The sequence below is a fragment of the Anomaloglossus baeobatrachus genome, chromosome 3 (assembly GCF_048569485.1).
Source record: "Anomaloglossus baeobatrachus isolate aAnoBae1 chromosome 3, aAnoBae1.hap1, whole genome shotgun sequence".
Lineage (NCBI taxonomy): Eukaryota > Metazoa > Chordata > Amphibia > Anura > Aromobatidae > Anomaloglossus > Anomaloglossus baeobatrachus.
In genome coordinates, this window is record NC_134355.1 from 623,376,369 (window position 1) to 623,392,577 (window position 16,209).

At 52.1% G+C, this 16,209-nt stretch overlaps 1 protein-coding gene across 4 annotated transcripts in view; it reads right to left on the reverse strand.

Moving 5' to 3' along the window:
* The window catches only part of ROCK2 (Rho associated coiled-coil containing protein kinase 2), a 297,338-nt gene that overhangs the window by 80,820 nt on the left and 200,309 nt on the right, over positions 1-16,209 (reverse strand). For all 4 annotated transcript variants that reach the window (XM_075341111.1, XM_075341114.1, XM_075341113.1 and 1 more), the window contains exon 17: positions 7,825-7,984. In XM_075341111.1, coding sequence (XP_075197226.1) covers positions 7,825-7,984 — 160 coding nt within the window. The remainder of the gene's footprint in view (positions 1-7,824; positions 7,985-16,209) is intronic.

Below are 16,209 nucleotides of genomic sequence, written 5' to 3' on the forward strand. Positions count from 1 at the left end.
TTAGTTAAGAGTCAATTCTCAGGGCTCCCGGCCAAAGGCTGCAGATTACCAACATGGCTAATGGACCTGTGAATTGGTCAAGTCTAAAGTATCCACAAAAAGTAATTGCAAAACTTCATTAGAAAGTATGGTTTTGTGCCTACAGTTCCTATACAGACTGATGTGTCTCTATGGTAACAGGATACAAACAAGATGAAACGTATACCTTTCCAAATACCTCTGGCATCACATAGCCCACACAGGCGATTCAGTCCCAAGTTGTTGCACGTCTGGTCATGAGAAGACACATTTCCTCTATCCAAAAGGAACCAGAATGGTGATGCGGTTTCCTCTGGGCTGCTGGATATAATGAAACTGTATACAGGTGGTTTATTCAATGCGTTTCGAAGTGCTCCTCACTTTATCAGGAGAAACAGCAAGTACTTGGTGGCTCCCCTGATGAAGTGAGGAACACTGCGAAACGCTTTGAATAAACCACCTTTATATACAGTTTTATCATTTCCAGCAGCGCAGAGGCAACCACATCCCCCTGCTGGTTCCTTTTCGATGTCTCTCAGCCCTTCGTACAGCCCCTGCTATCTGAAGCAGATAGTTCTAGGATTTATTCATAGTAGTGTGATACACAACCACACAAGGTGAGTGACCAGCCCTCTTAAATGAAGGGAATTTTGTTTACTTACCGTAAATTCCTTTTCTTCTAGCTCCAATTGGGAGACCCAGACAGTGGGTGTATAGCTACTGCCTCTGGAGGCCGCACAAAGAACTACACTTAAAAGTGTAAGGCCCCTCCCCTTCTGGCTATACACCCTCCCGTAGGAGTACGGATTCCTCAGTTTTAGTACCAAAGCAAGAAGGAGGAAAGCCAATAACAGTTTCAAAAACAAATTCAATCCGATAACTAGATCGGAGAACTTAAGAAACAACGTGAACAACATGTGCACCCGAAAAAACGAAACCCTAAAAACAGATAGGGCGGGTGCTGGGTCTCCCAATTGGAGCTAGAAGAAAAGGAATTTACGGTAAGTAAACAAAATTCCCTTCTTCTTTTTCGCTCCTAATTGGGAGACCCAGACAGTGGGACGTCCAAAAGCAGTCCCTGGGTGGGTAAAAAGATACCACATGAACGGGCTGTCATACAGCCTCTTCCTACAGGTGGGCCACCGCCGCCTGAAGGACCCGTCTACCTAGGCTGGCGTCTGCCGAAGCGTAGGTATGCACTTGATAGTGTTTGGTAAACGTGTGCAGACTCGACCAGGTAGCCGCCTGGCACACTTGCTGAGCCGTAGCCTGATGCCTCAACGCCCAGGACGCACCAACGGCTCTGGTAGAATGGGCCTTCAGTCCAGATGGAATCTGAAGCCCAGCAGAACGGTATGTGTGAAGAATTGGTTCCTTGATCCACCGCGCCAGGGTGGATTTGGAAGCTTGCGATCCCTTATGCTGACCAGCGACTAGGACAAAGAGCGCATCCGAACGGCGTAGAGGCGCCGTGCGAGACAGTACTACCTTGTCTTGGTGAAACACCAGGAAGGGAGATTTGCAAGATAACGCCGCCAGCTCGGACACTCTTCGAAGAGATGTGACCGCTACAAGAAAAACTACCTTTTGTGAAAGCCGAGAAAGGGGAACCTCTTTCAAGGGCTCGAAAGGCGGCTTTTGAAGAGCAAGGAGAACCTTGTTCAGATCCCAGGGTTCCAATGGCCGTCTGTAAGGAGGAACGATATGACAAACTCCTTGGAGAAACGTGCGTACTTTAGAAAGCTGTGCCAAGCGCTTCTGAAAGAATACGGATAACGCGGAGACTTGACCCTTAAGCGAGCTAAGGGACAAACCTTTTTCCAACCCAGACTGCAGGAAGGAAAGAAAAATTGGCAATGCAAATGGCCAGGGAGAAAACCCTTGAGCCAAGCACCACGCTAAGAATATCTTCCACGTCCTGTGATAGATCTTAGCTGAGGATGGTTTTCTAGCCTGTCTCATTGTGGCAACAACTCCCTGAGATAAACCTGAGGCCGCTAGGATCCAGGACTCAATGGCCACACAGTCAGGTTCAGGGCCGCAGAATTCAGATGGAAAAACGGCCCTTGAGACAGCAGATCTGGACGGTCTGGTAGTGCCCACGGTTGGCCTACCGTGAGATGCCACAGATCCGGGTACCACGACCTTCTTGGCCAATTTGGAGCGACGAGTATGGCTCGCTGGCAGTCGGACTTGATTTTCCGGAGAACTCTGGGTAACAATGCTAGAGGTGGGAACACATAGGGGAGTCGGAATTGCGACCAATCCTGAACCAAGGCGTCTGCCGCCAGCGCTCGGTGATCGTGAGACCGTGCCATGAAAACTGGGACCTTGTTGTTGTGTCGTGACGCCATCAGATCGACGTCCGGCGACCCCCAGCGGCAACAGATCTGTTGAAACACGTCCGGGTGAAGGGACCATTCTCCTGCGTCCATGCCCTGGCGACTGAGAAAGTCCGCTTCCCAGTTTTCCACGCCTGGGATGTGAACTGCAGATATGGTGGACGCTCTGCTTTCCACCCACGTCAAAATCCGCTGGACTTCTTGAAAAGCTTGGCGACTGCGTGTTCCCCCTTGGTGGTTGATGTACGCCACCGCCGTGGAATTGTCCGACTGAATCCGAATCTGCTTGCCTTCCAGCCATTGTTGGAAGGCTCGCAGGGCAAGATAGATTGCTCTGATTTCCAGAACATTGATCTGCAAGGTGGACTCTTCCTGAGTCCACGTCCCGTGAGCCCTGTGGTGGAGAAACACCGCTCCCCACCCTGATAGGCTCGCATCTGTCGTGACCACTGCCCAGGACGGGGGAAGGAACGACTTTCCCTGTGACAATGAGTTGGGGAGAAGCCACCAACGTAGAGAGTCCTTGGCAGTCTGAGAGAGGGAGACAGTCCTGTCGAGGGACGTCGATTTCCCATCCCATTGGCGCAGAATGTCCCATTGGAGAGGGCGCAGATGAAACTGCGCGAACGGGACTGCCTCCATTGCTGCTACCATCTTTCCTAGGAAATGCATGAGGCGCCTCAGTGAGTGCGACTGGCTCTGAAGGAGAGATTGCACTCCAGTCCGTAGCGAGCACTGCTTGTCCAGTGGAAGCCTCACTATCGCTGATAGAGTATGAAACTCCATGCCAAGATAAGTCAGAGATTGGGTCGGGGTTAGATGAGACTTTGGAAAGTTGATAATCCACCCGAAAGTCTGGAGAGTGTCTAGCGCCACCTTCAGACTGTGTTGGCATGCTTCTTGAGAGGATGCCTTTATAAGCAGGTCGTCTAGATACGGGATGACCGAGTGACCCTGCGAGTGCAGAACAGCTACTACTGCTGCCATGACTTTGGTGAAGACCCGGGGGGCTGTTGCCAGACCGAAGGGTAACGCTACGAACTGTAGGTGCTCGTCGTGTATGACGAAACGTAGGAAACGCTGATGCTCTGGTGCAATCGGCACGTGGAGATACGCATCTTTGATGTCTATTGATGCTAGAAAATCTCCCTGAGACATTGAGGCTATGACGGAGCGTAGGGATTCCATCCGGAACCTCCTGACTTTTACGTGTCTGTTGAGCAACTTCAGATCCAGGACGGGACGATACGATCCGTCCTTTTTTGGGACCACAAACAGATTGGAGTAAAAACCGTGACCCTGTTCCTGAAGAGGGACGGAGGTCACCACCCCTTCCGCCTTTAGAGCGGCCACCGCCTGCAACAGAGCATCGGCTCGGTCTGGTGGTGGAGAAGTTCGGAAGAAACGAGTTGGCGGACGAGAACTGAACTCTATCCTGTACCCGTGAGATAGAATATCTCTCACCCAACGGTCCTTGACGTTTGCTAGCCAAATGTCGCCAAAGTGGGACAGCCTCCCACCGACCGCGGGTGTGGGCATCGGAGACCGCAAGTCAGGAGGACGTCGTTTTGGCAACGGTTCCTCCGGCTGGTCTTTTTGGGCGTGACTGAGACCTCCAAGAATTTGAACGTCTCTGGTCCTTTTGAGTCTTTTTTGACGAGGCGAATTGGGACCTGCCCTGTCCTCGAAAGGACCGATAACCAGACTGACCCCTCCTCTGTTGGGGCTTGTTTTGTCTGTGTTGCGGTAAGGAAGAGTCCTTACCCTTGGAGTGTTTGATGATTTCATCCAAACGCTCTCCAAACAATCGGTCACGAGAAAAAGGCAAATTGGTTAAGCACTTCTTGGAATGAGAATCTGCTTTCCAATGTCTCAACCACAGAGCCCTACGCAAAACAACTGAGTTGGCTGACGCCACTGCCGTGCGGCTTGTAGCGTCCAGAACAGCATTAATCGCGTACGACGCGAATGCCGCCATTTGCGAGGTCAATGGTGCTACCTGCGGGGCAAATGCACGTGTGACTGAGTCGACTCGCGCAAGCCCGGCCGTGATAGCTTGGAGTGCCCATACGGCCGCAAAAGAAGGCGCTAATGACGCTCCAATCGCTTCATAGATGGATTTCAGCCAGAGCTCCATCTGCCTGTCAGTGGCATCTTTAAGTGCCGCTCCATCTTCAACAGCAACCAAGGATCTAGCTGCAAGCCTGGAAATTGGAGGATCCACTTTTGGACACTGGGTCCAACCCTTGACCACTTCAGAGGGAAAAGGGTAGCGTGTATCTTTAAGTCGTTTAGGAAAACGCCTTTCAGGATAAGCGTGGGGTTTCTGGATTGCGTCTCTGAAGTCAGCGTGGTCCAGAAAAGTGCTTAATGTACGCTTAGGGTATCTGAAATGGATTCTCTCGTGCTGCGAAGCTGACTCCTCTACAGGAGGAGCTGGTGGGGAAATATTCAACATCTTATTGATGTTAAATATAAGATCATTAACTATGGCGTCACCATCTGGTGTATCTAGATTGAGAGCGGTCCCAGGATCAGAATCCTGATCAGTTACGTCCGCCTCATCACCCATAGATTCATCCCGCTGGGATCCAGACCATTGAGATGAATGTGAAGGCCCGTCATAACGAGCCCGCTTAGGCTGCCCGGGGCCATCGTCCGAGTCAGAGTCTTCACCCTGAGGTGTAGATGCCCGTCCCGGAGCTAGGAGCTGAGGGGGACCAGGGGGCAATACATGCACAGTGTCCGTGGTCTGAAGTACAGGCCTAGCTCGCAATGTGTCAAGAATTTGTGACATAGTGAGAGACATTCTGTCAGCAAAAGCTGCAAACTCAGTTCCTGTCACCTGGACAGCATTCACAGGTGGTACACCCTGGGACACGTCCAGCAGAGGTCCCGACTGTGCAAGCGCCGCAGGGGCCGAGCACTGCACACAATGGGGGTCCGTGGAGCCTGCCGGTAGAAAAGTCCCACATGCGGTGCAGGAAGCATATAATGTCTGTGCCTTGGCACCCTTGCGTTTTACGGGCGACATGCTGCTGGCTCTCTGCATGTGAGAGAGTTTATAGCCAAAGGGCGACCAGCGCTATGTAATACCAAGTATTTGTAGCAACAAAATACTAAGAATACTACGAGCACAAGAGGGGGTGAGCCCTGAGGGCTGCTTACCGCCCGCTGAACAGCGGGTAAGAGGCTGCAGAATGCCTTGTCTGGGTCTCCCCGGCTCCCCTCTGCAGCTCAGCGTGTCAGCAAGAATGGCTGCCGGCTTATGTGGAGAGGGGCGGTCCGTGGGAGTTCCCCAACAAAAGTGCGGGAACAGTGTCCCCTCTGTGCTGACTGTGAGGGCTGGAGTATGTAAAAACGACTCCAGCCCTCAGCGCTGATGCACTGGCCAGCGTCCCGCCCCTCTCCTGACTGGCAGGTCTGGGGGCGGGAACGAACGAAAGCAGGCCGCAAAAGCCGGGGACTCGAGTTATCAGCGCGGCCGCCGTAAAAGCGCGGGCCGCGCTGAAGTCCCCGGCGCACTACAAGTGCCAGCCGCGCCGCTGTTCCAGCGGCCGGCGCGACCGAGTCTAGACGTGGGCAGCGTCCCGCCCCTCTCCTGACTGGCAGGTCTGGGGGCGGGAACGAACGGAAGCAGGCCGCAAAAGCCGGGGACTGTAGTTATCAGCGCGGCCGCCGTAAAAGCGCAGGCCGCGCTGAAGTCCCCGGCGCACTACAAGTGCCAGCCGTGCCGCAGTCCCAGCGGCCGGCGCGGCCGATTCCCATAAGTGTGCCTGCTTCAGCTAAGCTGAATGAGGCCATGGCACAGGCGCCGCAGCGCTGATGTCCCCCGGCGCACTACAACACCCAGCATGCTGCGGTGTGAGCGCCAAATGCACGGGGACACAGAGTACCTTAAGGAAGCAGGGCCATGTCCCTGATGTACTCCGCTCCATCCAGCATCTTCTCCAGGGGCTGTAGATGGAGCCCGGTCTCAGTGCCTGGAGACCGGTAAATCCCACTTCACCCAGAGCCCTGTAAAAAGGGATGGGGAAGGAATCAGCATGTGGGCTCCTGCCGCCGTACCCGCAATGGGTACCTCAACCTTACAAACACCTCCGACATAAGTGGGGTGAGAAGGGAGCATGCTGGGAGTCTGTATAGACCCTCTTTTCTTCCATCCGACATAGTCAGCAGCTGCTGCTGACTAAAAACAATGGAGCTATGCGTGCGTGTCTGACCTCCTTGCGCACAAAGCTAAAACTGAGGAATCCGTACTCCTACGGGAGGGTGTATAGCCAGAAGGGGAGGGGCCTTACACTTTTAAGTGTAGTTCTTTGTGCGGCCTCCAGAGGCAGTAGCTATACACCCACTGTCTGGGTCTCCCAATTAGGAGCGAAAAAGAAATCATTTTTTTTTCCCCCAGGTAAGTCCCTGTGACGAACTATCACTAGGTGTCACCAGAAGAAACTAGTGACGGGGAGGGGAAGTCAAACAAACCAGAGGTCAGGAGCTAGGAGCTCATGTATGTAACACAGGGATGAAGTAGAGCCGAGGTCAGAGCACAAGCCGGCAGTAAGAAGCCAGGAAGTCACGTAAGGTAAACTAGGGAAAAGCGGAGCCGGAGTCAGGGTACAAGCCGGAGGTCAGAAGGCAGGAAGTCATGCAACGTAAATTGGGGAAAAGTGGAGCCGGAGTCAGGGTACAAGCCGGAGGTTAGAAGCCAGGAATAAGGTAAACTGGGGAAAAGCGGAGCCGAAGTCAGGGTACAAGCTGGAGGTCAGAAGGCAGGAAGTCATGTAAGGTACACTGGGGAAAAGCAAAGTTGAGGTCAGGGTACAAGCCAAAGGTCAGGAACTGGGGAGCAAAGTCAGAGTCAGGGAAACGGAAGTATAACAACAGGTCTGGGGTAGGACGACAAGATCAAAGCACATACGGGAGCCAGAGCACTTACTGAAGGCAGGAACTACGACTGGCGGCATTCCAGGTGAAGTTGCTCCCTAATGAAGCAGAGCAATCACCGGAAACGAGGTACCTGGAGAGAGGCCCCTCCCAACACGAGCGCAGGAACAGAGGACGGGAACCATCCACCGGTGCAAAATACAAAACAGAACATCAGCATTGCTGGAGAGCACAGCACCACGGATAAGAACCATGACAGTCCCTATTTGTGCTCCTTTTTCTATTTTCTCTATTGGCACAAGTGTATTTTATGGGAAAGGGGCCATCTGACGGCATATATCAATAGCTAAGCCAGCCCCCTTTTCTATCAGTCCCAAAGCAGAGAGAGAAGTTGCCGGATTAGCCGCAGATATAGACAGCCTACTTCACACACTGGCAGATAGGGGAAAGGCTGTTGTGTGATTGGAAGGGTTACAGTCGGGACCTCGAATAAAGAAGCCTCTGAGGGACTCTTCCTCTATTAACTAGTATCTTACTCGGATACTTGTAAACCTGGTCGCCCCGTTATAAATGCTTCTACCTTTCATGGCTTCAGACTTGGTCTCATCAATAGACTGGTAGATTTTGTTCTTGTCCGCCAGGCGTGCCTTGGTGGCTTTATGTTCGGCTTCTTCCTTCTCCACGTTCTGCTGCAGAGCTTTCAGCTTGTACGTCATGTCGATCTCCAGGTTGCTTTTTTCCTACAATGATATAAAGTTGTGTTACCACGTAACTCCCCAACGGCGTGAAGAGCGGAAGCATCCCAATGTTTTCCCATCTACACAGATCTGACAGCACAAATCGACCGGCCATCCCCCCTGCGGTATCGGTCCTTCACTCTGATACAAAGCGTAGCAAAATTTACATGACCCGATCTAGTCGCATGATTGGAATTAATAGTTAAATATTCAACATTCACATTTTTAGGAATCTGCGCCTTTTTTGTCATGCCGCTTTTGACATCAGGGTGAACGGAAACTTGCATTCATCCATGATACGGATACCCGGGTAGTGGTCCGATCACACCAAAATGTTTAGGCTGCTTTCACACATCAGTTTTTTGCCATCAGGCACAATCCGGCAAAAACCTTAAAAAACGGAACCAGCGTCTAATGCCGGCGGATCCGTTTTTTCCCCCATAGACTTCTATTAGCACCAAATTGTGCCGGATGGCCTTGCGTTCCATCCGGCAAAATTTGCTTGTCCAGCGGCCGGATGGAACACTGAGGGAAACGTTTTTGTCTCAGGTGAAAAACCGTATCGCGTGTTTTATAATGAAAATCTATGGACGCCGGATCTGGCGTAATGCGGCAAAAAACGGATATGACCGCCGGATCCGTTTTTTAGAACTGAGCATGATCAGTATCACAACGGATCCGTCAAAAAACTGAAGGAACTGATGGAAGAAACTGATGCAACTGATCCGTATTTTCGCCTGATCCGTTGCATCAGTTTTTTCGCCGAATCGTGCCGGACGCCAAAAAACTGGTGTGTGAAAGCAGCCTAAGTCATGATCTGAAACGAGTCGGGGTGAATGTTAATGAAAGGTGACTCATACAGACGTGTGAATACGCCGATGGTTGTACAAATGATTTTTTTTCTTTCTGGACCATTTTTGTCATCCATGAGAGCGGATACAACTGTAAGGCTCAGTGCAAACACCAAGAGGGTGGGGAGGGGGAGAGAAAGCCTCCGGTGTGCTCTCCAGGGTCTGCCGCATACACAACCTTCTTTCTTTATCCCCTCTACCCAACTTTGTGGGCTTCACTAAAATGGTGTCTGCGGGGGTGTACATATTTCACTAATGGCCCATTTAGAGAAGCCAATGATTGCAAATGAGCATTAAAAGGGACCTTTTCACTATATTTGTCCCACATACACTGCGGCCACCACCAGTGAGCCCTTATATACAGCAGCAACCACCCGTAACCTTAATACCGCATTCTGGAATACAGTATATAAGTCCCCATTCCGATCTGTATAGCGTAAAATAGCGCTTTTATTAGAGCGGTCTGGTCTGATGGGCATTGTTTGTCTCGGTCCAGTGCCTCCTATCTTCTTGTGGTCGCCCTACTCCTTCCCAGCTCCGTGTGGATGACGCATCCTACATCATCCACACAGAATGCGCCATTGTGCTCCTGCACATGTCCATCTATCTGCCGAAGGCTGAGCAAAGTATTGCAATGCGCATGCGTTCTTGGACCTTTTACCCGTGCCTGTGCATTACAGTACTTTTCACTCAGACGTGAGCCTGCGCAGTAGTGCAATGGAGGACTGTGTGGATGACTTAAGACGTGTCATCCACATGAAGCAAGAAGGAGTACAGTGATCGCAAGCAGAGAGGAGACACCGGATTAAGACCAGCGATGCCCATCGGACCGGACCGCCCCACAGATCGGCTTGGGGACTTGTATACAGCATTCAACTATATTCTATATAAGAGCTTATTGGTGGTGGCCGCAGCTTATAATGGACAAACCTGGTGACAGGTTCCCTTTAACTGGAAGCTCCTGTTTATTGGTCCTTGTAAACAGGAAAGCAATCACTCGACAAATGAGCAAAACACTCATCAGTTGCATGTGATGATGCATGACAATCACCGCTGTTGGCAGCACGTGTAAACAGGAGATCATTCTGCCCCATCACTGCTCGTCAGTCTGTGCGATCAGGCCAGAAATGAGCACCTGAGCAGTTGTTTAAAAACTGTATGGGCTCATCTAAGGCTGTGGTCACACTGAGTTTTTATCATGTTTTTTTATGCGTTTTTGAGTGCAGATTTGTCACAAAACCTGAAGGGAATCCGGATGCCAGCAAAGTGAGTGAGAATCCTGAAGACATGTTGCGTATGTTCTCATTGCAGATTTGGTGCAGATATAAACCTGCAGCAGATCACTCCATGCAGCATTTTTGCTGAAAAATCTGCACCGAAAACGCAGCTATCGTGAGGCAAAAATGCGCATTTCTGCTACTGCATTTTTCCTGCTGAGAGATGCAGAAATGTTATAGAAATGTCAGCCAGCACTAAATACTAAACGTGTGCACATAGCCTAAACAGGCCACAAGGATGGCTGTCGGGTGGGAGCAGGCCACCTATTAAAGGGAATCTGTCAGCAGGTTTTTGCAGCATAATGTAGGCAAAGAGGCCCTGAGTTCAATGATGTATCACTTAGATTAGTGGCTGCAGCTGTTCTGACACAGTGAAAGATTTTAGATTTTGCATGTAGCAGAGCTCTGACAGCTGTCCCCGCTCACACCAGGCTTTCACTGTACATTTCTTATAGACAGACGCTGCTAATCACAGAAGGGGGCAGAGTTGGACTACAGGTACAGTCACACTAAGCAACGCTCCAGCGATCCTACCAGCAACCTGACCTGGCAGGGATCGCTGGAGCGTCGCTACATGGGTTGCTGGTGAGCTGTCACACAGGCAGATCTCACCAGCAACCAGTGACCAGCCCCCAGCCAGCAGCGCCGCGTGGAAGCGATGCTGCGCTTGGTAACTAAGGTAAATATCGGGTAACCAACCCGATATTTACCTTGGTTACCAGCGCAGACCGCTTAGAGCTGGCTCCCTGCACTCCTAGCCAGAGTACACATCAGGTTAATTACCCGATGTGTAGTCTGGCTATGTGTGCAGGGAGCAGGGAGCCGGCACTGACAGTGAGAGCGGCGGACGCTGGTAACGAAGGTAAATATCGGGTAACCAAGGAAAGGGCTTCTTGGTTACCCAATATTTACCTTTTTTACCAGCGCCCGCAGAAGCCGGCTCCTGCTCACTGCACATTCAGTTGTTGCTCTGTCGCTGTCACACACAGCGATGTGCGCTTCACAGCGTAAGAGCAACAACTAAAAAATGGTCCAGGACATTCAGCAACAACCAACGACCTCACAGCAGGGGCCAGGTTGTTGCTGGATGTCACACACAGCAACATCGCTGCTACGTCACAAAAGTCGTGCCTCAGGAGCGATGTTGCTAGCGATGTTGCTTAGTGAGACGTGGCCTTACAACTCATGTGCTGCTGAAACCCACTTATGATAAAGATAAGAGGCTTAAGCTAGCATTGCAGGTAAACAAAAGACTAAGGGTACCTTCACACTTTAGCGACGCAGCAGCGATCCCACCAGCGATCTGACCTGTCAGGATCGCTGCTGCGTCGCTACATGGTCGCTGGTGAGCTGTCAAACAGGCAGATCTCACCAGCGACCAGCCCCCAGCCAGCAGCGACGTGCAAGCGACGCTGCGCTTGCACAGAGCCGGCGTCTGGAAGCTGATACGTATGATTACCCGATGTTTACCTTAGTTACCAGCGCACACCGCTTAACTTAGCGTGTGCAGGGAGCAGGAGCCGGCACAGGCAGCGCGAGAGCTGTGGAGGCTGGTAACGAAGGTAAATATCGGGTAACCACCTTGGTTACCCGATATTGACCTTAGTTACAGCTTACCGCAGGCTGTCAGACGCTGGCTCCCTGCACATTCAGGATTGTTGCTCTCTCGCTGTCACACACAGCTCTCTCGCTGTCACGTGTAATGAGCAGCGATCTCACAGCAGGGGCCAGATCGCTGCTCAGTGTCACACAGAACGAGATCGCTAATGAGGTCACTGCTGCGTCACAAAAACCGTGACTCAGCAGCGATCTCAGCAGCGATCTCAGCAGCGATCTCGCTGTGTGTGAAGTACCCCTAAGATAACAGAGGTAGTGCTGAAATCTCTCTTTTTAGGGTAAGTTCACACAGTTTTTTTTCGCGGCGTTTTTCGGGTGCGTTTTTGGCCTCAAAACCGCATGATTTTGCTTCCCCAGAAAAGTTATGAGTTTTCATTTTTGCTGTCCTCACACAATTTTTTTAAGCTGCGTTTTTGAGCTTAAAAAAAAAATGGACATGTCAATTCTTTCCTGCGTTTTTCTGCGTTTTCCCCCCCATGCAATGCATTGGAAAAACACAGCAAAACGCAGAGATCAAAAACGCAGCAAAAAAAGAGAATTTTGTTTACTTACCGTAAATTCTTTTTCTTATAGTTCCGACATGGGAGACCCAAACCATGGGTGTATAGCTACTGCCTCCGGAGGACACACAAAGTACTACACTCAAACGTGTAGCTCCTCCCTCCGGCTATATACACCCCCTGGATGACAATCTACCCAGTTCAGTGCAAAAGCTGAAGGAGGACATCCACTCATAAGTAGAGAAAGAGTAAAACTCGGAAAGACCAGAACTCTGTCTACTAACAACAGCCGGTGAAACACACGGAACAAAAAACTGCCAACAGGCAACAGGGAGGGTGCTGGGTCTCCCATGTCGGAACTATAAGAAAAAGAATTTACGGTAAGTAAACAAAATTCTCTTTTTCTTTATCGTTCCTTATGGGAGACCCAAACCATGGGACGTTCCAAAGCAGTCCATGGGCGGGAAATAAACCAACTGAGAAGTAGGCAAAACCTAACTTCACAAATGGGCGACAGCCGCCTGAAGAATGCATCTGCCCAAGCTCGCATCTGCCGAAGCATGAGCATGCACCTGGTAGTGCTTCGAAAAAGTGTGCAGACTGGACCATGTGGCAGCCTGACAAACCTGCTGAGCCGTAGCCTGGTGCCTGAAAGCCCAGGAGACAGCTCTGGTCGAGTGCGCCTTAATCCCCGGCGGGGGAGGCACCTGAGAACACTGGTAGGCATCGGAGATAGCCGACCTGATCCAACGAGCTAGAGTCGGTTTAGAAGCAGCGAGACCCTTGCGCTGACCAGTGGTTAGCACAAAAAGAGATGTGCACCGCCTAAAAACAGCGGTGCGTGACACATAGATTCGGAGCGCCCGCACCAAATCTAAGGAGTGCAACGCCTTCTCAAAGCGATGCACCGGGGCCGGACAAAGAGAAGGCAATGAAATGTCCTGGTTAAGGTGGAAAGGAGACACCACCTTAGGGAGAAAGTCCGGAGTCGGACGAAGAACCACCTTGTCTTGGTGAAACACCAAAAAGGGGGATTCTGAAGAGAGCGCAGCCAAATCCGAAACTCTCCTGAGAGAAGTTATGGCTACTAGAAAAACAACTTTCTGTGAAAGTCTAGACAAGGGAACTTCCCTGAGAGGCTCAAAGGGGGGTTTCTGTAAGGCCGTGAGGACCAGATTAAGGTCCCAGGGATCCAAGGGCCGCCGGTAAGGAGGAATGATGTGAGATGCGCCCTGCATGAAGGTGCGCACCTGAGCCAATCGGGCGATACGCCGCTGGAACAATACCGACAGAGCCGACACCTGTCCCTTAAGGGAATTGAGAGACAGTCCTAGCTGTAGACCGGACTGTAGAAAAGACAGGATGGTCGGCAAGGAGAACGGCCAAGGGGCATGGCCGAACGAACGACACCAGGACAGGAAAATTTTCCAAGTCCTGTGGTAAATCTTGGCCGAGGAAGACTTCCGAGCCTGAGTCATGGTGGAGATGACCTCAGAGGGAATGCCTGAAGCAGTCAGGATCCAGGACTCAAGAGCCACACCGTCAATCTGAGAGCCGCAGAATTCTGGCGGAAGAACGGACCTTGAGAGAGAAGGTCTGGGCGGTCCGGGAGACGCCACGGCACCTCTACGGACAGACGGAGCAGGTCTGGGTACCACGCTCGCCTGGGCCAGTCCGGAGCAATGAGCATGACTCGACGGCCCTCCATTCTGATCTTGCGCAGAACCCTGGGCAAGAGCGCTAGAGGGGGAAACACATAGGCCAGACGGAACTGAGACCAATCTTGAACCAGTGCGTCTGCTGCGAAGGCTTGAGGATCGTGGGAGCGAGCCACGTAAACCGGAACCTTGTTGTTGTGCCGGGATGCCATTATATCTACCTCTGGAGTGCCCCACTTGCGGCAGAGTGATCTGAACACTGACGGATGCAGGGCCCACTCGCCGCCGTCTACGGTTTGACGGCTGAGATAATCTGCCTCCCAGTTTTCTACGCCTGGGATGTGGACTGCAGATATGGTGGACTTCGAGTCCTCCGTCCACTGGAGGATTCGTTGAACCTCCAGCATCGCCAGACGGCTGTGAGTCCCGCCCTGGTGATTGATGTAGGCAACCGCTGTCGCGTTGTCTGACTGGACTCGGATGTGCTTGCCCACCAACAGGTGGTGAAAGGCTAGGAGAGCTAGAAACACAGCTCTGATCTCCAGCACATTGATTGAGAGAGCTGATTCGGACGAAGTCCAAGTGCCCTGTGCTCGGTGATGGAGAAATACTGCTCCCCAACCGGAGAGACTGGCATCCGTGGTGAGGATTACCCAGGACGGAGTCAGGAAGGAGCGTCCCTGTGACAGAGAGAGGGGCCGAAGCCACCACTGAAGAGAGCTCCTGGTTTGTGGCGACAGAGCCACCAGCCTGTGCAAGGAAGAGATCCGCTTGTCCCAACAGCGGAGGATGTCCAGCTGCAGGGGACGCAGATGGAACTGAGCAAAGGGAACCGCTTCCATTGACGCCACCATCTGACCCAGCACCCGCATGAGGTGTCTGATGGAATGACGGCGGTGCCTCAGCAGAGAGCGTACCGCCAGACGAAGAGACTGCTGTTTGACTAAGGGCAGCTTCACAAGTGCCGGCAGAGTCTCGAATTGCATCCCTAGGTACTCGAGTTTCTGGGTTGGAATCAGAGTGGACTTGGGCAAATTGACAAGCCACCCGAACTGGACTAGAATGGCGAGAGTGAGCGAGACACTCCGCTGGTAGTCTGCACTGGATGAGGCCTTGACTAGAAGGTCGTCCAGGTAAGGAATCACTGCCAACCCCTGGAGGTGCAGGACCGCAACCACTGCTGCCATGACCTTGGTGAATACTCGAGGGGCCGTGGCTAGGCCGAAGGGGAGAGCCACGAATTGGAAATGTTCCTCTCCGATTGCAAAGCGTAGCCAACGCTGGTGCGAAACCGCAATAGGAACATGCAGATAGGCATCTCTGATGTCGATGGATGCCAGAAAATCTCCTTGGGTCATTGAGGCAATGACCGATCTCAGAGATTCCATGCGAAAGTGCCGCACCTGAACGTGCTTGTTGAGAAGCTTGAGATCCAGGATGGGCCGGAAGGAACCGTCCTTTTTGGGGACTAGAAAGAGGTTTGAGTAGAAACCGCTGAACCGTTCCCGGGCGGGAACCGGAACAATTACACCGTTGGCCTGCAGGGATGCCACGGCCTGAGAGAAGGCGGCGGCTTTGGAGCAGGGGGGGGTGGACAGAAAAAATCTGTTTGGCGGGCTGGAAGAAAATTCTATCCTGTAGAAGATGATATCCCGCACCCACTGATCGGAGACGTGTTGAAACCACACGTCGCCAAAGTGGGAGAGCCTGCCACCGACCAAGGACGTTGCTGGCGTAGCCAGATAGTCAAGAGGAGGCTGCCTTAGTGGCAGCGGCTCCTCCGGCCTTTTGAGGACGCGGCTTTGCGCGCCAGTTGGGTTTACGATCCTTGGCTGCGGTAGTGGACGAGGTCGAGGGCTTAGAGGCTGACCAGTTAAGAGGAACGAAAGGAACGAAAATTCGATTGGTTCCTGCTCTGGACCGGTTTCCTGGCCTTAGTTTGCGGCAAGGAAGTACTCTTTCCGCCAGTAGCTTCCTTAATTATGTCATCCAGCTGTTCTCCAAACAGCCGGGACCCAGCAAAAGGGAGACTCGCAAGGTACTTCTTAGAGGAAGCGTCTGCTTTCCACTCTCGAAGCCACAAGATCCTGCGGATCACGAGGGAGTTAGCGGAGGCCACCGCCGTGCGGTGAGAAGCCTCCAGGATGGCAGACATGGCGTAGGATGCAAAAGCCGAAGCTTGAGAAGTTAAGGCATCCATCTCAGGAATAGAGTCCCTGGTGAGTGAATGCATCTCCGCCAGAGAGGCAGAGACTGCCTTAAGAGCCCACACTGCCGCAAAAGACGGGGAGAACGAGGCTCCTGCCGCCTCATATACAGACTTGG